This window comes from Balearica regulorum, chromosome 1 (assembly GCF_011004875.1).
Source record: "Balearica regulorum gibbericeps isolate bBalReg1 chromosome 1, bBalReg1.pri, whole genome shotgun sequence".
Classification (NCBI taxonomy): Eukaryota; Metazoa; Chordata; class Aves; order Gruiformes; family Gruidae; genus Balearica; species Balearica regulorum.
This window is the reverse complement of record NC_046184.1, coordinates 81210894-81229495: the sequence shown is the minus strand read 5'-3', so window position 1 is coordinate 81229495 and position 18602 is coordinate 81210894. Positions and strand designations below refer to the sequence as shown.

Here is an 18602-nt window from a genome sequence, read left to right as displayed (position 1 = left end):
TGTGTGTTAAACAGTAAAAATAAGACTTGTACTTCTAGACACATTATTAATATAATCACCAGCCTATAGTAACCTTACTCAGGTTTAGAACAGTTACATGATGTTGACAGTATACATGAAGAATCATCAATAAAAACATGTAATTGATCCTTGGGTTTAGATTTTTTTTTAATAGAATACTTGAGTTTTGTTTTGAAATTATTAGATACTTCTCAATACTAGACTCCTCTATGACTCCAGGTCTTTTAAATTTTCTCTGATCTACAAGCAATAAAAACAGTTATCTGTGATGCCAGCAAACAAGTATTGGACATAAATTACTATTACGCTCTCTTTTATAAGTATATGACTCAAATAATAGCCAGGTGATGGGAGTTAATGCAGATAGCTTTGCAGAATATCCAGCCACCCATGTATTTCTGATTTCAAATAATACAATAAAGATATTCTCTGTGAACACTGCAGAAGAAAATATTTCACATATGAGGAAAAAATCTAAATAGATAATAAGGATTACAGCAATTATAACATAGGTCATCTTCCATAATCTGTATTAGTAGAGGTGTTTTCAAGATAGATAGATTTTAGAGGCTTTGTAGGTGATCCACAAAATGAAAGGTTAAAAAAATAATAATCAGTTCTAGAAGTGCATTCATGATAAATCAAATCCATATGACTATATGTAATTATGAAATGTAACACATGAACTACAAAAAAACTGAAATGGGATTTTGTACCATAACCAAACCCAAAAAACAGTGCACCAGATAGAAGACTACTCACAAAGCCAAAACAAAGGTCTCGTTGTTTTCTTCAGACAAATTAAACATACAAAATACCCTCCACAAATCTAGTATATTATTAAAAGGAAGTCTGATAAACAAGAATGGCCATAGAGGAAATTATGGGTGTTAATCTGATTTACTCACAGATATTTCCTGCTGTCTTGGGTATAACTTGATCACTATTTTTCTTCCCTTAAAAAGCACTGTGACTAAAATTCATCTGTACACAGAATGAAATGCACAATTCCCTCTCCAAATGTTAAATACTTGCTTCTTTCCAGAATAATCCCACTGATATCGGGCAAATGCATGACTTGCACTTTAAGGTACAGTACAAGATGAGCTGACCCTCCATATATACGTGTTATTAGGGTAAACTCTAGTATTTCCCAAATATTCCAAGTCTTACAGAAAAGAGCAAAAAATATTTCCAGTTCTAGTTACCTGGTAAATACCTAAGATGACTGTCCTAGCACATAACCAAGCCCCCACAGAAGTAACCTCCCACACATCCCACTGGCTAGACAAATCTGCACAGAAAACACCTGGTCAGGGAAGCAGGAAATGTGCCTGGAATTCTAGTTTCCAACAGTTATTGTGTTATTACCAAACTAAAGGAATAATTTCTCTATACAAAGCCAGAAGAGAAACTTGCCAGATTTTTCTTCACTTTACAATAAGACAGATGTTGCTTATATCAGCTTGACAGCGATTCTTAAATATAAATAAAATACTGTTGTTGAAATAGGTCCTTAGTTTCCATAATATCAGAAAAAATGATCTATGAAATACTAAACCCCAAAAATATCTCATTTGGATATTTGCAATTCTGAAGTATGCACTTATATTTTGGTAAATATTAGTCAGAGAAATGCAATGTTTGGTTATGCTTTCTTCTAAAGGTTATGAGGCACAGCTGCACAAATCATATGGGAACACACAGTAGTACAGTGAATTCCATTACAATGGTTTTATCTTTGCCTCCAGTTTCTGTCCCTTAAATCAGGATGGGAGTGCATTTGTGACAAGTGTCTGTGTCTTTTCAGGAAAACATGGGCTGCATAAAACCAAGTCTGTCACTCTAATGAGTATTCAAGTCCTAATGCATAAGCTTTCCCCAGTAGGCCAAAATATGCCCTTTAAAGTCAATGAGAGCCGTGTACAATGTAGCAGACAAAATGTGACGGCTTAATATAATTAGTTTTGTTGTCAGAAAACAAGCAGTACATTTTCCTAAAGGAAGATGAATGTCAATGTAAACAGGGAAAATTAAAATCTGCTTGCTAGCTGGCTATGTGGGTAGTTGTTCAGAAACTACAAATACAAGAAATGCTTACTCTAAGTACTTATCTCAGGAAGTAAATCTTTGTAATTTAGAAAATTTCTTTAAAAAACCCTATTCAGTAGAAAATTTATTTGGTAGAAAACTTTCTCTCTTGTGGCTTACTTTCTCCTACGTATGCTAACTACAGGAATTCATTTCTTTGCACAGCTAATGGTCACAAAAATTAAAAAGTATATAAATAATAGGCACAATATTAGTGTACTGCATTTTTGTCTGCTATAAACATGCAAAGTATAACATAATGAATGAGTATTTTTTTGAAGCACTCAATAGGAATGAATAGGCGGTAAGTTACTGAACACTGACAATAAAAATACTGGAACTGGACAACAGAATACTTTTGTAGACCTCCGTTCCACAAAATTTCCTAACATTTGTGTGATTTTAAGAGCTAACAATGCCTAGTTTTTAACAAAAGGCAAATAACATTTGCAGATTATGTAGAAGCAGCCTGAACACTATCCAAGTTTTTAAAAAAATATGAAGCAGAGCAAAGAATTTCCTGACCTTTCTAACAAGTAATTGGAAGCAGATCTTAGTTTGAAGTACAGTAGTGACCAATTAACTGCTTTGATCATTAGAATTTTTATAAGACACCTGGAAATATTTTGGTTTTTACTTTTATTGACTTCAGCCTCACTCAGTTTCTGGACAGTTTACAAGGACATTGTCAACATGAAAAATCACATTTGTGTCTGCAAGTTTCATACCTACTTGTAGGTAACCCGTAAGGTGACTAAAAATGAAGTGCCTTTGCAAAAACAACTCAAACCACTATGTTATTTCTCTCAGTCTGTCTACTTTTCACTTACTGAACACGAGTGAAGTAACAACAGGTGACTGGAAGGCAAATTGTCTTATTGTCCTCAGTTCAGCATGAGTCATAAAAGTGGCTAACTATTGCATAAGACACCAGTTAAATTCTTCCCTTCCCAGGTCTACATCTTTACTGATGAGGCAGGTTACTTTAGTAGTTGTGAGACCTTACTTAGTGTGAGGTAACCACTGGCAGAGAGGCAGGCATACACAAAACAGGTAGGAAGCAAGAATGTTGGTGATATTCTTGAACCGTCTCATGCAACAGGTTGTAGTAGATATTAAGAGGAACTACAACTCAGCCTGCACTCTAGTCTGTATAGATGTCTCCTCTGACAAACAGACATATACTTGCTTAAGTTAGTATTACACAGCAACTTGAAATTGCTACCAGTTAAATGATCTGATGTTCTGAGTTAGGAGCCCAGAAGAGCAGATTCTTTGAGTGACTGCTCTCCAGGGACAAGATATCCTTTGGTAGCAAAAATATTCCTTGACTCCATCTCCTGCTGTCATAATGAAGTAATTTTAATGCTTTTATTTTTTTTCCTTGTTCCTTCTAAGGAAAGCTCAACACAGCACTGAGTATTTTCCTCTGAGTAAGGCTGCCTTCTGTGCAACTTTCGCATCTCAGAAAGGAATTGTACTTTTTCAGTTGTGGTACTAAGTTTATAATGAATGTAATTTTGAAAATGGCTTCTGGGAGGGATATTTTACCCTAAAAAAATCCTTATTATTTTCCAATGGTGTAACACATGACAGCTATATAGCTTGTGGGATCCACAGCATGGGTTATCATGAACAGGGAACCAAACAGGGATAACTACAGCAAACTCGAATTGCTGCTGCAGCTGCTGACCAAAAAAAGACGACAGTGGGGAGGCTGACAGCTTGGAACAATACCAAGTGCATTTATTAATCTGATCTTGCTATGGCTCTGTATCTTCCACTGAAAATACACAAGAGTATACCGAGAGTACAATTACTGAATTCATAGGAACACTTATGTTAATACTCCCAAACACAGGTTCATAGAGTTGGTCAGAGATGTTATCTTCTGTTTCAAAGTAAATCTCATTTGCATTGCCTAAGATATATGTTTCAGGAAAAAAAATGTATTCCAGGAAAATACAATATCTAAAACAGGCTGTGAAACTGATAAGCTTTTGACATTGCTATTTGTTTTCATTCCTACAAATGTTTTCAGAAATGCTTTAAAGTAACATTTGACTCTCCTGGTCTGGATGATGTGCTGAAGGCATGCATATCACAAGTAGTTTTTACTTTTAAGTGCCAGGTTTTAATTTCATAATTTCATTTTGAAAAAGTCTTAATGACGTCCATGTACTTATTACTTAATGACATGAAAGCATAATGGATTTATTAAGAGCTCTGTTCTCCAAGCTTCCTGAGACAATTAAAAGCAGAAATATTTGGAATTAGACCTGCAGTCAATTTAATTTTTAGCATCCTACTGCTTTCCAAAAATCCTTCTCTTTTTTTCCTTTCTGGTAGACACAGAATAGTTGATTGCATATATGCCAAAATAACAACTCTGATCAGAAATGTCCATATTTTATACTGAGGCAACAAATGGTACATGAGCCACAGGCAGGTCCTACAAATGTGGTAACTGCTGCTACTACACTGGTCTCCTTGAGGAAATGGAAAACAACCAAGTGCCTCCTTTTGTACTTCCCCATGATGGAGCACACAGCCAGTGGATTTGGCATTTCCTGCAGACATTACCTTACTGGTTGGGTGGGGGGTTTTTGGGGGGTTTTTTTGGCTGTTGTTTTTGGGGTGGGTTTTTTTTTTTAAAGAGAAAGAGTCTATTAAATTATTTTTACTCTCTGTTCACTTTGTTTTCATATCAAGAACGTAAGAATAGGCTGTACACGACATGTCAGTACATGTCAGACCAATGTCAATCTAGTGCAGCATCTATCTTTACGAGAGAGAAGCAGCAAGTACCCAGAAAAGAGTGTAACAGGAAAAACACGCACTGACTCATTTACTACCATAGCCAGAGCAAAATATGTTTGCATTTAACAGCTCTTGATGGAATTTTTTTCCAATAAATTTGTCTAGTCTTTACATTTTATTTTTTTATTATTTAAAAAGGAATCATTTAGTCTTTTAGCATCTACAAGATCTGGTGGCAAGGAGTTCCGTATTATGGGAAGAAGTATATCTTCCTGCTTTTTTTTGCAGGTGACATCTTCTGCCTGTATTTACTAGACCACTTTATAATCATTAATGCCATATTTTAAGTGTTGTTAATTGCAGGATTTCATGAATTAATTGTATGATGCAGTGTTTGAATGCAAACATGTTTGCATGCAAACAGAATGAACTGTGCGATCAGAAGATTCTTTTGTATTGACCAAGTTAGAAGACAGCAGTTTTGAAACTTCCGGTAAAACAAGATCATAGGAATCTCTTGGGAACAGACATAATACAGCACCTAGCTTAAGAGACAAACACTTCTGAATGTTTGTATTTCTCCTTGGTTTTTAAAGCATACTTTTACAAGATGATAGAACAAAACCCATCAACACGATGAAGGAAAATTCAACCATGCCCACAAAGCGAGGAAAACAATTTATAACTTTTACTTAAGTGTTTCAACTGCACAGAAGATCAGGTCAAATACAGAGTAGGGGTAAACCCAAGACTGCTTCTTCATGAAATATACAGAAAACAAAACCATACTATGGTACTTTTTTTAAAAACCAAGAAATCTAATAAAATGGAAACTAATGGAAAATATTAACTTGCATCTTTGCAAGTGCCAAACATTTGTTTCAGAGAAATCCCCTCTTAAGTATTTAAACAATGTCTTTCAATTAAGATGAGAAAAAGTTATAAAAGTACTGAGGGTACCACAAATGTTGCAAGACTTAGGAGTTATCAATACAACAATGATAATTTTTGATAGTGTATCTTTAAATATAAAAATAAATACCAAGCAATAACTGCTTTATTAACACTTTATAAAGAAACTGAGACATATCTAGTATTTCTATGCGTTAAGAAACAGAAATGGTAGCAATTCTTTTTAAATCTATCTTAAAAAAAATCATATTCTAGTTTGAGTGATTTGTTTCATATTTGTGCTTGTTCTTCTCTGCAGCAGCCATGTTGATTCAAATGATCCAGCAGGTACTAAAAATAAAGTGAATGGATTGAGAGCAGCCCCGAGGAGAAGGAATTAGGGGTGCTGGTTGATGAGAAGCTCAACATGACCCAGCAATGTGCACTTGCAACCCAGAAAGCCAACCACATCCTGGGCTGCATCAAAAGAGGTGTGACCAGCAGGTCGAGGGAGGTGATCCTGCCCCTCTACCTGTGGTGAGACCCCACCTGGAGTACTGCGTCCAGCTCTGGGGGCCTCAGTACAGGAGAGACATGGAGCTGTTGGAGCGAGTCCAGAGGAGGGCCATGAAGCTGATCGGAGGGCCATGAAGCTATGAGGACAGGCTGAGAGAATTGGGGTCGTTCACCCTGGATAAAAGGCAGCTCCGGGGAGATCTAATTGCGGCTTACCAGTACCTGAAGGGGCCTACAGGAAAGCTGGAGAGGGACTGTTTATCAGGGAGTGTAGTGATAGGACAAGAGGATGCCCCCTCCCTGGAAGTGTTCAAGGCCAGGCTGGATGGGGCTCTGGGCAACCTGGTCTAGCGGAGGGTGTCCCTGCCCATGGCAGGGGGGTTGGAACTAGATGATCTTTGCGGTCCCTTCCAACCCAAACCATTCTATGATTCTGTGAATGAGAATTTGAACATACTGCATATTAAATACAACTACATCAAGTTCATCTTGTGTCCTAGAAAAAGAAGAAATAGAACAAAATATCCAAAACAAAGATATGCTACAAATACTAAGTTCCTTAATATATGGTTGGTATGCTGAAGGCAAGGGAAAGATTAAAAATCATTCATCATTACCTTAATGTTAAAGTGTAACTTCATGAATTTTCTACTTGAACATTCTCTCAAAAGCAGCTTTATTCATTAAGTTGGTGACTAAAATCGTTGAGGGACTAAATGATGAGGACTAAACGATGTTTGGAGACTAAATTGCATTGAAGGACAGGATCTGTTAATATTTTTGAGATTGGCTTTAGTTACATCAAATATTTACTATTGTTGCCCTAGTGCATGGTTATAAAACCAGCTCTCTATAGTTCTGGCAAAACATTGGTATTTTAAAGTTTTATCCTTTCCATTTCAAAACTTAACCATCAACAATTAAGTATCAGTCAAAGGTTAAAAAACATAGTTGTAAAAAGAAAAAAGGTGTGAAGAGAAGTGACCTACAAAGAGGACTGCCTGGCTCCTATTGAAAAATTCTTTTGTAAAAATAAAAGAAATATAACAGAATAATGATATATAAATAGAAATACAAAAATAGAAGGGCATTTCAGATGACACATGGAGAGTAAATTTTAAATTTACCTTCAATATAAAAAGAAAAAAAATAATCAAGACGTGCTCTCACCTCAACTGAACTGAGGTGAAGCTAAGCATGTGGTTGACAGATAATCAATAAAACACATCTTCATGCTCTTTCTTCTACTTATTTCAACCTTCAGTTTCAAAGACAGCAGATCTATATACCTATTCTAATTAGTCAAGTTTCTTTCAAGCAAATTTTCCTACAAAATTGAGATATTAGAATGGAAAATTCTAGGCTAAATATAGTATTTCCAATAGCTTTCCAGTGTTTTGGAAGTAGGAAGAATATAAGTTAGAATCTCCTCCTCTTTTTGGCTTAATTTAAAAAAAAAAGTTTTTATACACTTCATAAATGACAAGTTGGTAGAAAAGATGACAATAAAGAAATCTGAAATACTACAAGAAATAAAAATTTCTGCAGCAAGATATTATTTCAGATCACACTGGATCTAAACTATCCCAAATTAATGTGAAGTCACTCTTTCAGAACCCAGTTCAATTATTTATTTAACACTACTGGAAATAATTATTTTAAAACACAAAATGCACAGTACTGTTGACATTAAAAAGCCAGCCACAGGAATGGGAAAAAATAAGATTAAGCACAAAGAAAACAGTGCATAAAAGTCCTGCACAAAATCTAGTATGAATAAGTAACCATAAAGAGAAAAAAAATCCAGGTAATTCAATTATTTAAAATATCAAATGACCCCACAGTAAAAACCCCAAAATGGATAACTCAAAGAGTAAGAATTCCTGTAAAACAACTAGGAAAATTCAATTAAAAGTTCTACGTTCCAGAATAAAGCTGACATTCTTGAGGCACTTGTATTCATACTAAAATCAAATGGGACTTCTACTGTTTATTTAAAGGGGTACTGGATAAAGCTCCTTAAACAAAAAGGGTCATAAAACTTTTCATTGATGATTACAGAAAGAATTTCCAAACAATTCCATATGCAAAATAATGAACAACTACACTAAGGCCACATTACAGACGAGAACAAAACTTAAAAGGGCAAAAACCTCTCAACTCCATGACTGCATTTTAATTGCTCTGCATGGATGCAGAACTGACACAAAATTACTACTACTGTTTTATTTTGTCTCCTAATACTTTTACAGATATATACAATGGACAAAATACCAGCTATTGGGAAAGTAGTAACTGCACCGTTAGGACTCAACAGCTATCTAGAGAAGAAGCAGTAAAAAAGCAGAAGCAAGAAGTGGTTGACCTTGTGACCAGAGGACTAGGCTAGAAAACACATTAGGCAAAAACCCCAATGCCCACGATGCCAAGGATCATCTTGGCCCCTACAGCATCTCCACCTGAATGGCAAATTTATGAACTGACAGATTCCTAATACAGCTCATGCCATAAATTGGAAAAGGATTACTCTAAGTGCATCAAAAGGACACTTCTATAACTGCTTGGGAAAGGAATTGTATATAGTCGCAAAAGATTGGTTAGATAACCCAAAAAGTCCATTCCAGTCTTATAACCTTCCTATTTCAGAAAAATCTAGTTATAAATAAAAGTGCTTTCAGAAGCCAATGTTCAACATCAGAGAATCTGACACAATGAACAGAACCCCTACAACCATCACTGCATTTTTTTTTAAACAAACCCTGGACTTGTGAAATACCATATTTTGGTCAATAATTACTAAATTGCTCGGACAATTTTTGTGGCGTATGGCTAAGCTATGCATTCTTGCTTCAATTCTCACTGATGAAAGACTAACGAGAGACTGTGATAGAAACTTTCAGTTCTCTTTTGAATCCTAGGATGCAGTAGGTTAGACTGTTTCAGAACATGTGTTTCATACCTGTCAGATGGTTTGATTTGACCTTCAAAATTAAACTTCGTATTTCCTACTGTTCCTCCACTCCTCTACAAGATTTTAAGTTTACTAATCTTCATCAGAAATGTGTAGTAAAAAAACCCCAAACATGACGCCTGCTTGCATTTCAATTGTCAGTTTTAAAATGTGATACACCATCCTTAGAATTAATAAATTTAACAATAATTGTAACATACCTGCATACAACTAGTCTTTTCCTGGAACTCACCAAGTTAACCTTCACAGTTTGAGACCTGAACTGACAGTAGCAATTTAAACATTAAATATATAGCAGTGAATTGAATGTGAGACCTCTTCTAAATGTTGTCTGATACTGAAGTTATTTTTATGCCAAAATTTTATAGTTCATGTCATCTGAAGTAAACAGGATCAATTACAGTGCATAAAATAAAAAATGCAAACATTTTTGCAGGATCAGGTCTACACGGACATTTTCCACTGGATAATCCATTTGGACAACCAGACCAAAAGGTAACAGCTAATTTACTTTTCTTTCATATTTATTGCAGGGGAATACAGCATGATTTTTTTTTCCCTAACTACTGTTCAGCAGACCTTTGGCTCATGATAAGTTTAATGATACTAAAATATGTAGCCAACAGGAAAGAAAAACAAAAAATACACAGAAGTTAATTAAGGATAAATATTAATTATATACTGAATGCCCATCTTTTTCTTTATTCTATCTGCAATGATGGTATATAAAGCCTCACAGAAACTAATAAAGGAATGTATAGGCAGTTGGAATAGATGACCATAGTAGGTCCCTTCTAACTGAAATATTCTATTCTAAAATTCATATGGAAATATTTACTTCACAGTATGTTTTACTGCTGAAATGCAATTGGATTCATGCACCATCTCACCTGCTAGAAACACACAATGTCATGTGACTACCTAGCTAAAATATTTTAAAAATAAATATATTTATATATCTCCCTACTTATTAGTTATTGGCATTAAAGATCTCAATTATTTCATTTGAAAGCACTGAATAGACTGAAATGCACTGAATCCAATCTTTTCAGACTTTTTAAATTTAAAAATTGTTTTTATTAAGTTGCTTTACCTGCTTTCTATCTGCAAATTAATAAAAAAAACCCAACAAAACATCTCAGCCAGTCATATAAAATAGAACTGTCTTCCAGGAATCGTCTTCACAGAACAGCAGGAATTAAACTCAACCACAAAAAACAGAAAAATCTGTAGTTCCACATTTTGAATACAAAGTAAAGGCCAAAATGTGGCCTTTAGGACTGTTTTCATTACTTCAAAATAAGATTAAGAAGCAGGGGAGATCAATATACTCTAATACTGATTTTATTTTATTCAGATACTACTTTCCTGTTATTTTACAATTTACTTTCAAGCTTATTTCCTGTTCCGAAATTAACTGTTACTCCTGTAAATCAGCTGGCTTGGCTTATCTCAGACCAAGGGATTCTGAAAATTCGCCTTTACTACCTTATAATAATTCCTATCTTCTACTCTACAGCTTCATGGACCAGTGCATCTGGTACAGGCTGCACCTCATTTTCTTCACATCTTGGATCAGTGAAAGGAGACAGAGTGTAAGGAAACAACTAGTGTCATCCAAACATTACTTTACCAAGAAGCTAACATACTTTTCTTGTTCTTCCACTCACATATTTGGAATACTTTTAACATACCTCCAAAATTTCAGTCAATCTTGTAATTGCTCACAGGAGCAAACAACAAACATGAAAGTTCTCGCACTTTGGGACAAAGCTATGTTTATACTCACATAATTCAGCGCTAGCAAACTGAAGCAAAGAATCTTCAGTGAATGGGCTAAAGCCCCACATGAAGTCCATACAAACTGGAGCAGTCTTTATGTTCCCAACAGAGCATCATGTACCCATTAATCAATTCTTTAACCAAAAATATTACAAAAGCAATACAGTTCCACAGGTCAGGGTTCAGGCACTGCTATGCCTCTGTCTCATAGTCCAGGGATCACAATCTGGGAATTGTAATACTAGGCCATAGTTCACATGCCATTAGACTCTACTTCTTGCCCTGATCTTCAGGTAATAAATATAAATACGAATGTATACACATGTATACACCAAAGAGCCTACATGCAGGCATGCAAATGTATGCTACCACATCAGTTACCTAAACTGTTAACCCTTAAAAACCCCCAGAGCTGTTCCACCTAATGGTGAACCCCTTCACATGCATTCAGTATAAAAACAAACACTAGAATTTTTAAAGAATTAATGAAAAAAACCTGGTAAATGCTTCTCAGTCCAATCAGTAACAGAGGCACAGTGAGACTCAATGGCTGGTCTATGTGATTTATTGTATTTTGGGGCACTCAAAGTGCTGGGGCCTGTCACAGTACTGGCTGTTTTCAGAGCAGTCAGATGACCAAAGACCGCAATGGAGGGCTAGAGGTTATAGGATTATGAACATCAGGCAACAAAAGACAACACTGACAAATGAGTTAGTGAATCTTGTGCTTAGATCAAAATGGGTAGAATACGGATACTCACGGACAAGTGCCTCCTTACTCTTAACTCTAACCAAGCTGAAAGGTTTTGCTTCCCTCTACATCCATGTCTCATACAGCTGGCACACAATACTGTGCTGTATCCATGCACTGGATACAAAGAAAGAATAACATTTATTTTCATTGCAAAAGTGTGAAAGTAGTGGCTTGCCATTTAATCGTACTTCAGTGCCTACCTCCTTTTTACCTGTGTGCTACACTTCACTTCTCTCCCCTCATTTCCCACCTCATCAGTAGGAAGATAAAGCACTGTTTTGCCTTCATGATACATATATGCAAACACATATATGTATCTCAATACTACAAGGTCAAATATACCTTCAGGCAATTAATAAACATAACTTTCGGGACATAATGTGGATGTACCTGTGCTGGAGAAAGCAAGTCTGGCTCATAGTTGTAGCAAGTGTATTCAAATTTGACTCAGAAGAGTTCTTCAACGTGGTATGAATGCTTATATAAACCTCTGCAAGTTAGGTAGCTATGGAAGATGTCTTTGAACAGATATGATGGTCTTATTCTACTGCAGTTTTGAAACATGCTTCAGAATGGTGGTGGTTATAAAATAATTATGAAATAATAGAGTCAAATTCCCGACTGAAATTTCCTTCATATCTTAGCCAGATTCTTAAGATGTTACCTGTGGCAACATAAAAACCATTTTTCTACTATGAAATTCTTCATTTAATATAGAACAGAAAAAATAAAACTAAGTTTGCAGTACATAAGTTGAACTGTTGACAATACAGTGCTATGTATCTTTAAAAACTTGGGATTATATGTGAAGTATGAAAAAGACACAACCACAATGCATTGCACATCTTTCATTTATTGTGTGAAAATATATGTTGCCATCACAGTTTCTTTTTTTTTTTTTAGCTTGCAGTGTCCTTTGATTAAAGGTGAAGAATTGCCAACAAAATCTCCACTAGCTTTAGAGGCTTCATTTGTCTTGAATACAGAGCAAGTTACATTTGTTCCTGTCTTATGTTGGGCATTTTAGCATGATGATATTGCTGCATTACTTTCCATTTCCCCCTCTTAATCTTAATCTTACCAACCTATCATTTTTAGTATTTAAAAAAAAAGCATTGCAGTTTGTTTGCACATGAGAAAATATGAACAAAGAGACTATAAATCACTTTTTGTTTCACTGATACTGAATGCAGCTTGTTTGTGGGTAACAATGTCAAACATCATATGTGTAAAACTACTTAGTTTGAGTTATTTATCTGTGAAAGGCTTTGAAATACGGTGGATCTATAAACACAGTGGGTATGGAAAAATTTTATGCATACAACATTAAATTATTTAGAGAAAAATAGTTTCCTCAGCTCTAAAGAATTCCCATTGAAAGATCACTGATCAGGAAAAGAAAGGGTTGAAAAGTGTTGCGTAAGGACAAAGGAACATCAATTACTTGCTTTTTGCTAAGCAGCTTTCTATTAATTCGAATAATCCCATGCATATGTCCCATATAATAAGTGACTGTTAAACTGTACACAGGTTTGTGGTTGGTAAGCCTCTGAACATTTAAATCCTATAGCGTCTTGGCTCTCAAAAGTAACCACTATTTTAGCACTAGCATAGCTAGAATAAAACTGAAGTCGGTTTTGGAAGTGCAACAGGAGATTTCTATGGTTTGCTTTCAATGTATATGTTATGCTGACACAAATGAATTCTACAAATATTTATCAGATCAATCTGTTTTTAAAAAGACTCATTCACAATCATTTTTTTCTAACTCAAAGTAAGTATTTACTATTATATGTAGTACAATATAATGCTGGACTACATTTATAATGTCCTGCAAAACTTGAGAGATTGCCAGATCCAAATTTTATGAACTGTTATAGAAATTCTTCTAAGAATCCAAGTACAAATGCAACTGCAAATGCTCATTAATATTTAAAAATATTTGTAGCAAATACATAACTGGCCAAATACACGACTGATTTTCTTAAACCGGTATCACTATTATACTTTTACTAAAAGAAAGCTTTAATGGAATAAATGACCAAGGAAGTTACAAGCTACTTTGAAAACTGGTATATACTACATTTACCATGAGGGATGAAATGTACTTTGTACCATTACAAAATAAGCTGGATAACAATCTGTTTATGAGTCTTTTCCTGACGCATTTAACCACTGCTAACCAAGTACAAATACTGTTGCGCCCATGTTTCGTGGTTTGAAGGATTCTACAAACTTATTTTCAAAACAATGATGAAACATATACAGTGTACACTACCTTTGCAAGTATGTAACTAAGACTCCCCCTGTCACTCTAAGAAAAAAAAAATTAAAAATCACTGAATCTCAGCCAGGAAAGCGAGGCATTTTCCCTGAGTTCTTTCTAGAAATTCCTTCCATAAGCTGCTACTTTTTAGTATACTCCATAAAGTATATTTATTATCTAACAGGTGCATGGGCTTTGATCGAGGTCCATTTACTCTGCCTCTTATGTATTCATATAAAAGCTATCATGCCACATGATTTGGAGTTAAAAACATCTTCCACTCTCAACTTAAATACAGACAGACTTTATAAGTCTTATGCCAGAAAAAGCTAGCTGTCCTTACATATGATTTTTTTTTTAAACGAGTGGAAATGTGTGTCAACTGATCAATTAGGGAAAAAATTTGACTGAAATGCTTTGATATTCAATAACTATATGGAATGAATAGAAATGATGCTCCTACTAGATCAACTGAAGAGGATTTTGTTTCTTTGAAGATAATATTATCATTGTTTCACTGAGCTGTGAAAACTTCACAAGGACAAGACAGATTAAAAGTAGTCAGACAATGGAATTAATGGCAATGACCTCCAACTGTGTGTGTAGGTGGACAGGAAATTGAAGTTGCCATTCCTGACACAAATGGAAATCTAAGAAATTAAGGACAGATGAGTTGCTATTGAAGTGCCTGCAGGAAATTATTGTCAATTCAAAATGGTGTGATCTAGCTGTCAACAGTGAGGACTCTGCATTACATGGACTAGATGATCTGCACTAGTGGTCCTATTGACCAATTTATTTATGATACAAGCTATTTTAATAGTAGACCTATTTTCACTTTCCCATAGCTTATCCTTTGTAAATGACCAACTTCAAACAGAAACGAGCTCAAACATCCTTATGGAACATGTTTTCCCTGGACATCTGTTTAAGTGTCTTTGCAGTAAGACCCATGCTGCTAAATGTAAACTTCTCCACGCACAGCATAATGGAAGAGAGCTCATGGAATACTTACCTTAACTAGTAATAGAGTGAAACTTCTGAAGTTAAATCCTATTTCCCATAATACCATTCAGTCTATAAAAGCAGGGAATAGAAGAGGCCAAACACAGTATTTCTACTTCCTTCTCAGGACAACATTATCAATTAGATTCGAGCTTAGTGATTTTGTTTATTGAGAATAGTGAAATAACTTCATTTGATCTCAGGCTGCTACCACCATATGAAAGAGGTTCTTTATAGAAATAAAAATAAAAAAAAATATTTTAAAGACCCTTAAAGAGAAGTGTGTTAATTTTTTCTCCTCCTACTGAAAGCAAATCAAACTTTCTTTTAAGTTACATTTTACTGTTTATACACAACCATTAAACTGTAAGTATACAGCATTAACAGAATACCTTAAAACCAAGTTTCAGAACATTACAACATTTCATAACAAGACCAGTGCACCAGCAATAAATCATGCTTAATAAATTACCAATACATTTTCAGGCTGTCATATAATATGGGATGAAAGGAAAAGTTAATGACCTTTGTACACATGCAAACTGCATGATAAAGTTCATTTGTGAACATAAAATAGCATCTGTTCTTGATACTGAAATGCTTTCAATGAACTGAACTCAGATCATAATTTTAATTTGACAGACTGCATTTATGCCCCATCTTTAAGTTACTGTAATAAGAAATACTGTAAATTTCAACAAATGTATTCATTTGTGCTTTTTGGCTTGTGATGAACGTAAAATTCTATAAATATATGTAAAGAAATTTATCATAGTAACCAATTGTGCAAAAAAAGGAGTGACAAATCTGAAGACATAACTCCCGATTCTGTTTTCTTGTGCATTTTAAGACAGTTTTCAGGACTAATAGAATTCACCAATTTCTCACTGCATAAAGTGAAACCAATTAGTCACTGGTAACTCACCCTTTTCTGCTCTTTAATATATTCCATCAGCTCCTCTCTTGTCCGTTTCACTGCTTCTTCAATTGCCTTTTCACTTCGTTTTTGTTCCTCCATTAATGCTTCCTTGACAATTTCCTTTTTAAAAGACAAAACATGTAAGTGTAAATATTAAAAGTATTTCACAAGTGTAATACAGGTCATTCCTTTCCTTTCTACTAAAATTTTATCATGACCACAATCCTTTCTCAGTGATAGTTACCCTAAATGGATGTGATAACTTTACAAAAATTTATAAATTCAGTACTTTAATCCCCAAAGGGCCTAAAGAAGAGTGAAATAACAACTTTAAAGCTGTGTTAATAAATATACAATGTTCCCTGAGAGCGAACCACTAATAACACTACTGAACTGGCTACTTTAGTTTGTGCTGTCCCTTACTTGCAGCTCACAATGGGCAGACAAAGACCTCTGTGTAACAATTACAAACCACTCAAGATTATCAAAAGACAGCTTTGCTGTGCTATCAGTGAACTGGGGAGAAAACTCTTATCCTTTCCATTCAGTTTTCAGAAGGTTTCAAAGAGCAAACATCATACGATACCCAGTCCCCTAGCCAACTCAGTCACATATTTCTGTCCTGTCCTTCAAATTAATCAGTGATACTAGTTTTTCCTTCTGTGAAAAGAATCTTATAGAATCATAGAATGGTTTGGGTTGGAAAGGACCTCAGAGATCATCTAGTTCCAACCCCCCTGCTACGGGCAGGGACACCCTCCACTAGACCACATTGCCCAAAGCCCCATCCAACCTGGTCTTAAACACTTCCAGGGATGGGGCCTCCACAACCTCTCTGGGCAACCTGTTCCAGTGCCTCACCACCCTCACAGTGAAGAATTTCTTTCTAACATCTAATCTAAATCAACCTTGTCCTGTCACTACCCCTTGTCCTGTCAGTACACTCCCTGATAAACAGTCCCTCTCCAGCTTTCCTGTAGGCCCCTTCAGGTACTGGTAAGCTGCAATTAGATCTCCCCGGAGCTGCCTTTTATCCAGGGTGAACAACCCCAACTCTCTCAGCCTGTCCTCGCAGGAGAGGTGCTCCATCCCTCTGATCAGCTTCGTGGCCCTCCTCTGGACTCAGTCCAACAGCTCCATGTCTCTCCTGTACTGGGGCCCCCAGAGCTGGACGCAGTACTCCAGGTGGGGTCTCAGAAGAGCCAAACAGAGGGGCAGGATCACCTCCCTTGACCTGCTGGTCACACCTCTTTTGATGCAGCCCAGGACATGGTTGGCTTTCTGGGCTGCAAGCGCACACTGCTGGCTCATGGTGAGCTTCTCTTCAATCAATACCCCCAAGTCCTTCTCCTCGGGGCTGCTTTCAAGCCATTCCTCACCCAGCCTGTAGTTGTGCTTGGGATTGCACCGACCCACGTGCAGGACCTTGCACTTGGCCTTGCTGAACTTCATGCAGTTCGCACGAACCTGGCCTTGTTGAACTTCATGTGGTTCGCATGGGCCCACCTCTCCAGCCTGTCAAGGTCCCTCTGGATGGCATCCCTTCCCTCCAGCGTGTTGACCACACCACACAGCTTGGTGTCATCGGCAAACTTGCTGAGGGTGCACTCGATCCCACTGTCCATGTCACTGACAAAGATGTTGAACAGTGCCGGTCCCAGTACTGGCCCCTGAGGAATGCCACTTCTCACTGTCCTCCACTTGGACATTGAGCTGTTGACCACAACTCTTTGAGCCAGCCAATCATCCAGCCAATTCTTTATCCACCCAGTGGTCCATCCATCGAATCCATGTCTCTCCAATTTAGAGACAAGGATGTCGTGCAGGACAGTGTCAAATGCCTTGCACAAGTCCACATAGATGATGTCAGTTGCTCTTCCCTTGTCCACCAACACTGTAATCCCATCATAGAAGGCCACCAAATTTGTCAGGCATGATTTGCCCTTAGTGAAGCAGTGTTGGCTGTCACCAATCACCTCCGCGTTTTCCATGTGCCTGAGCACAGTCTCCAGGAGGGTCTGCTCCATGATCTTGCCAGGCACGGAGGTGAGACTGACCAGCCTGTAATTCCCTGGGTCTTCCTTTTTACCCTTCTTAAAAATGGGGGTTATGTTTCCCCTCTTCCAGTCAGTGGGAACTTCGCCAGACTGACAGGACTTCTCAAATATGATGGCGAGTGGCCTGGCCACTTCATCCCCCAGTTCCCTCAAGACCCAAGGATGCATCTCATCAGGTCCCGTGGACTTGTGCACCTTCAGGTTCCTTAGATATTCTTGAACCTGATCTTCTACAGCGGGCGGTTCTGCATTCTCCCAGTCCCTGCCTTTGCCTTCTGTGATCTGGGCGGAGTGGCTCAAGCAACTGCCAGTGAAGACTGAGGCAAAGAAGTCGTTGAGTACCTCAGCCTTCTCCACATCCTGGGTAACCAGGTCGCCTGTTTCATTCCAGAGGGGACCCAACATCTTCACTCCTTCTATGTGACCTTTCACGAAGTGCTCTCCTGTAAGTTCTCAAAGTCACCATCTGTCTTCGCTCTATTTCTGACAGTCATTACAGTAAAATATCAACTCATATGAAGATAATTTAAATTCTGATATTATCTACTACTACCGTTTAACAAAGTCTG

General features: G+C 36.7%; 1 protein-coding gene across 1 annotated transcript in view; it reads right to left on the bottom strand.

The window, feature by feature from the left end:
- Window positions 1–18602, bottom strand: part of CCDC91 (coiled-coil domain containing 91) — a 148864-nt gene that overhangs the window by 20308 nt on the left and 109954 nt on the right. Inside the window, 1 exon segment of the mRNA XM_075761250.1 lies at window positions 15983–16096. Within this exon segment, the coding sequence (XP_075617365.1) occupies window positions 15983–16096 (114 nt within the window).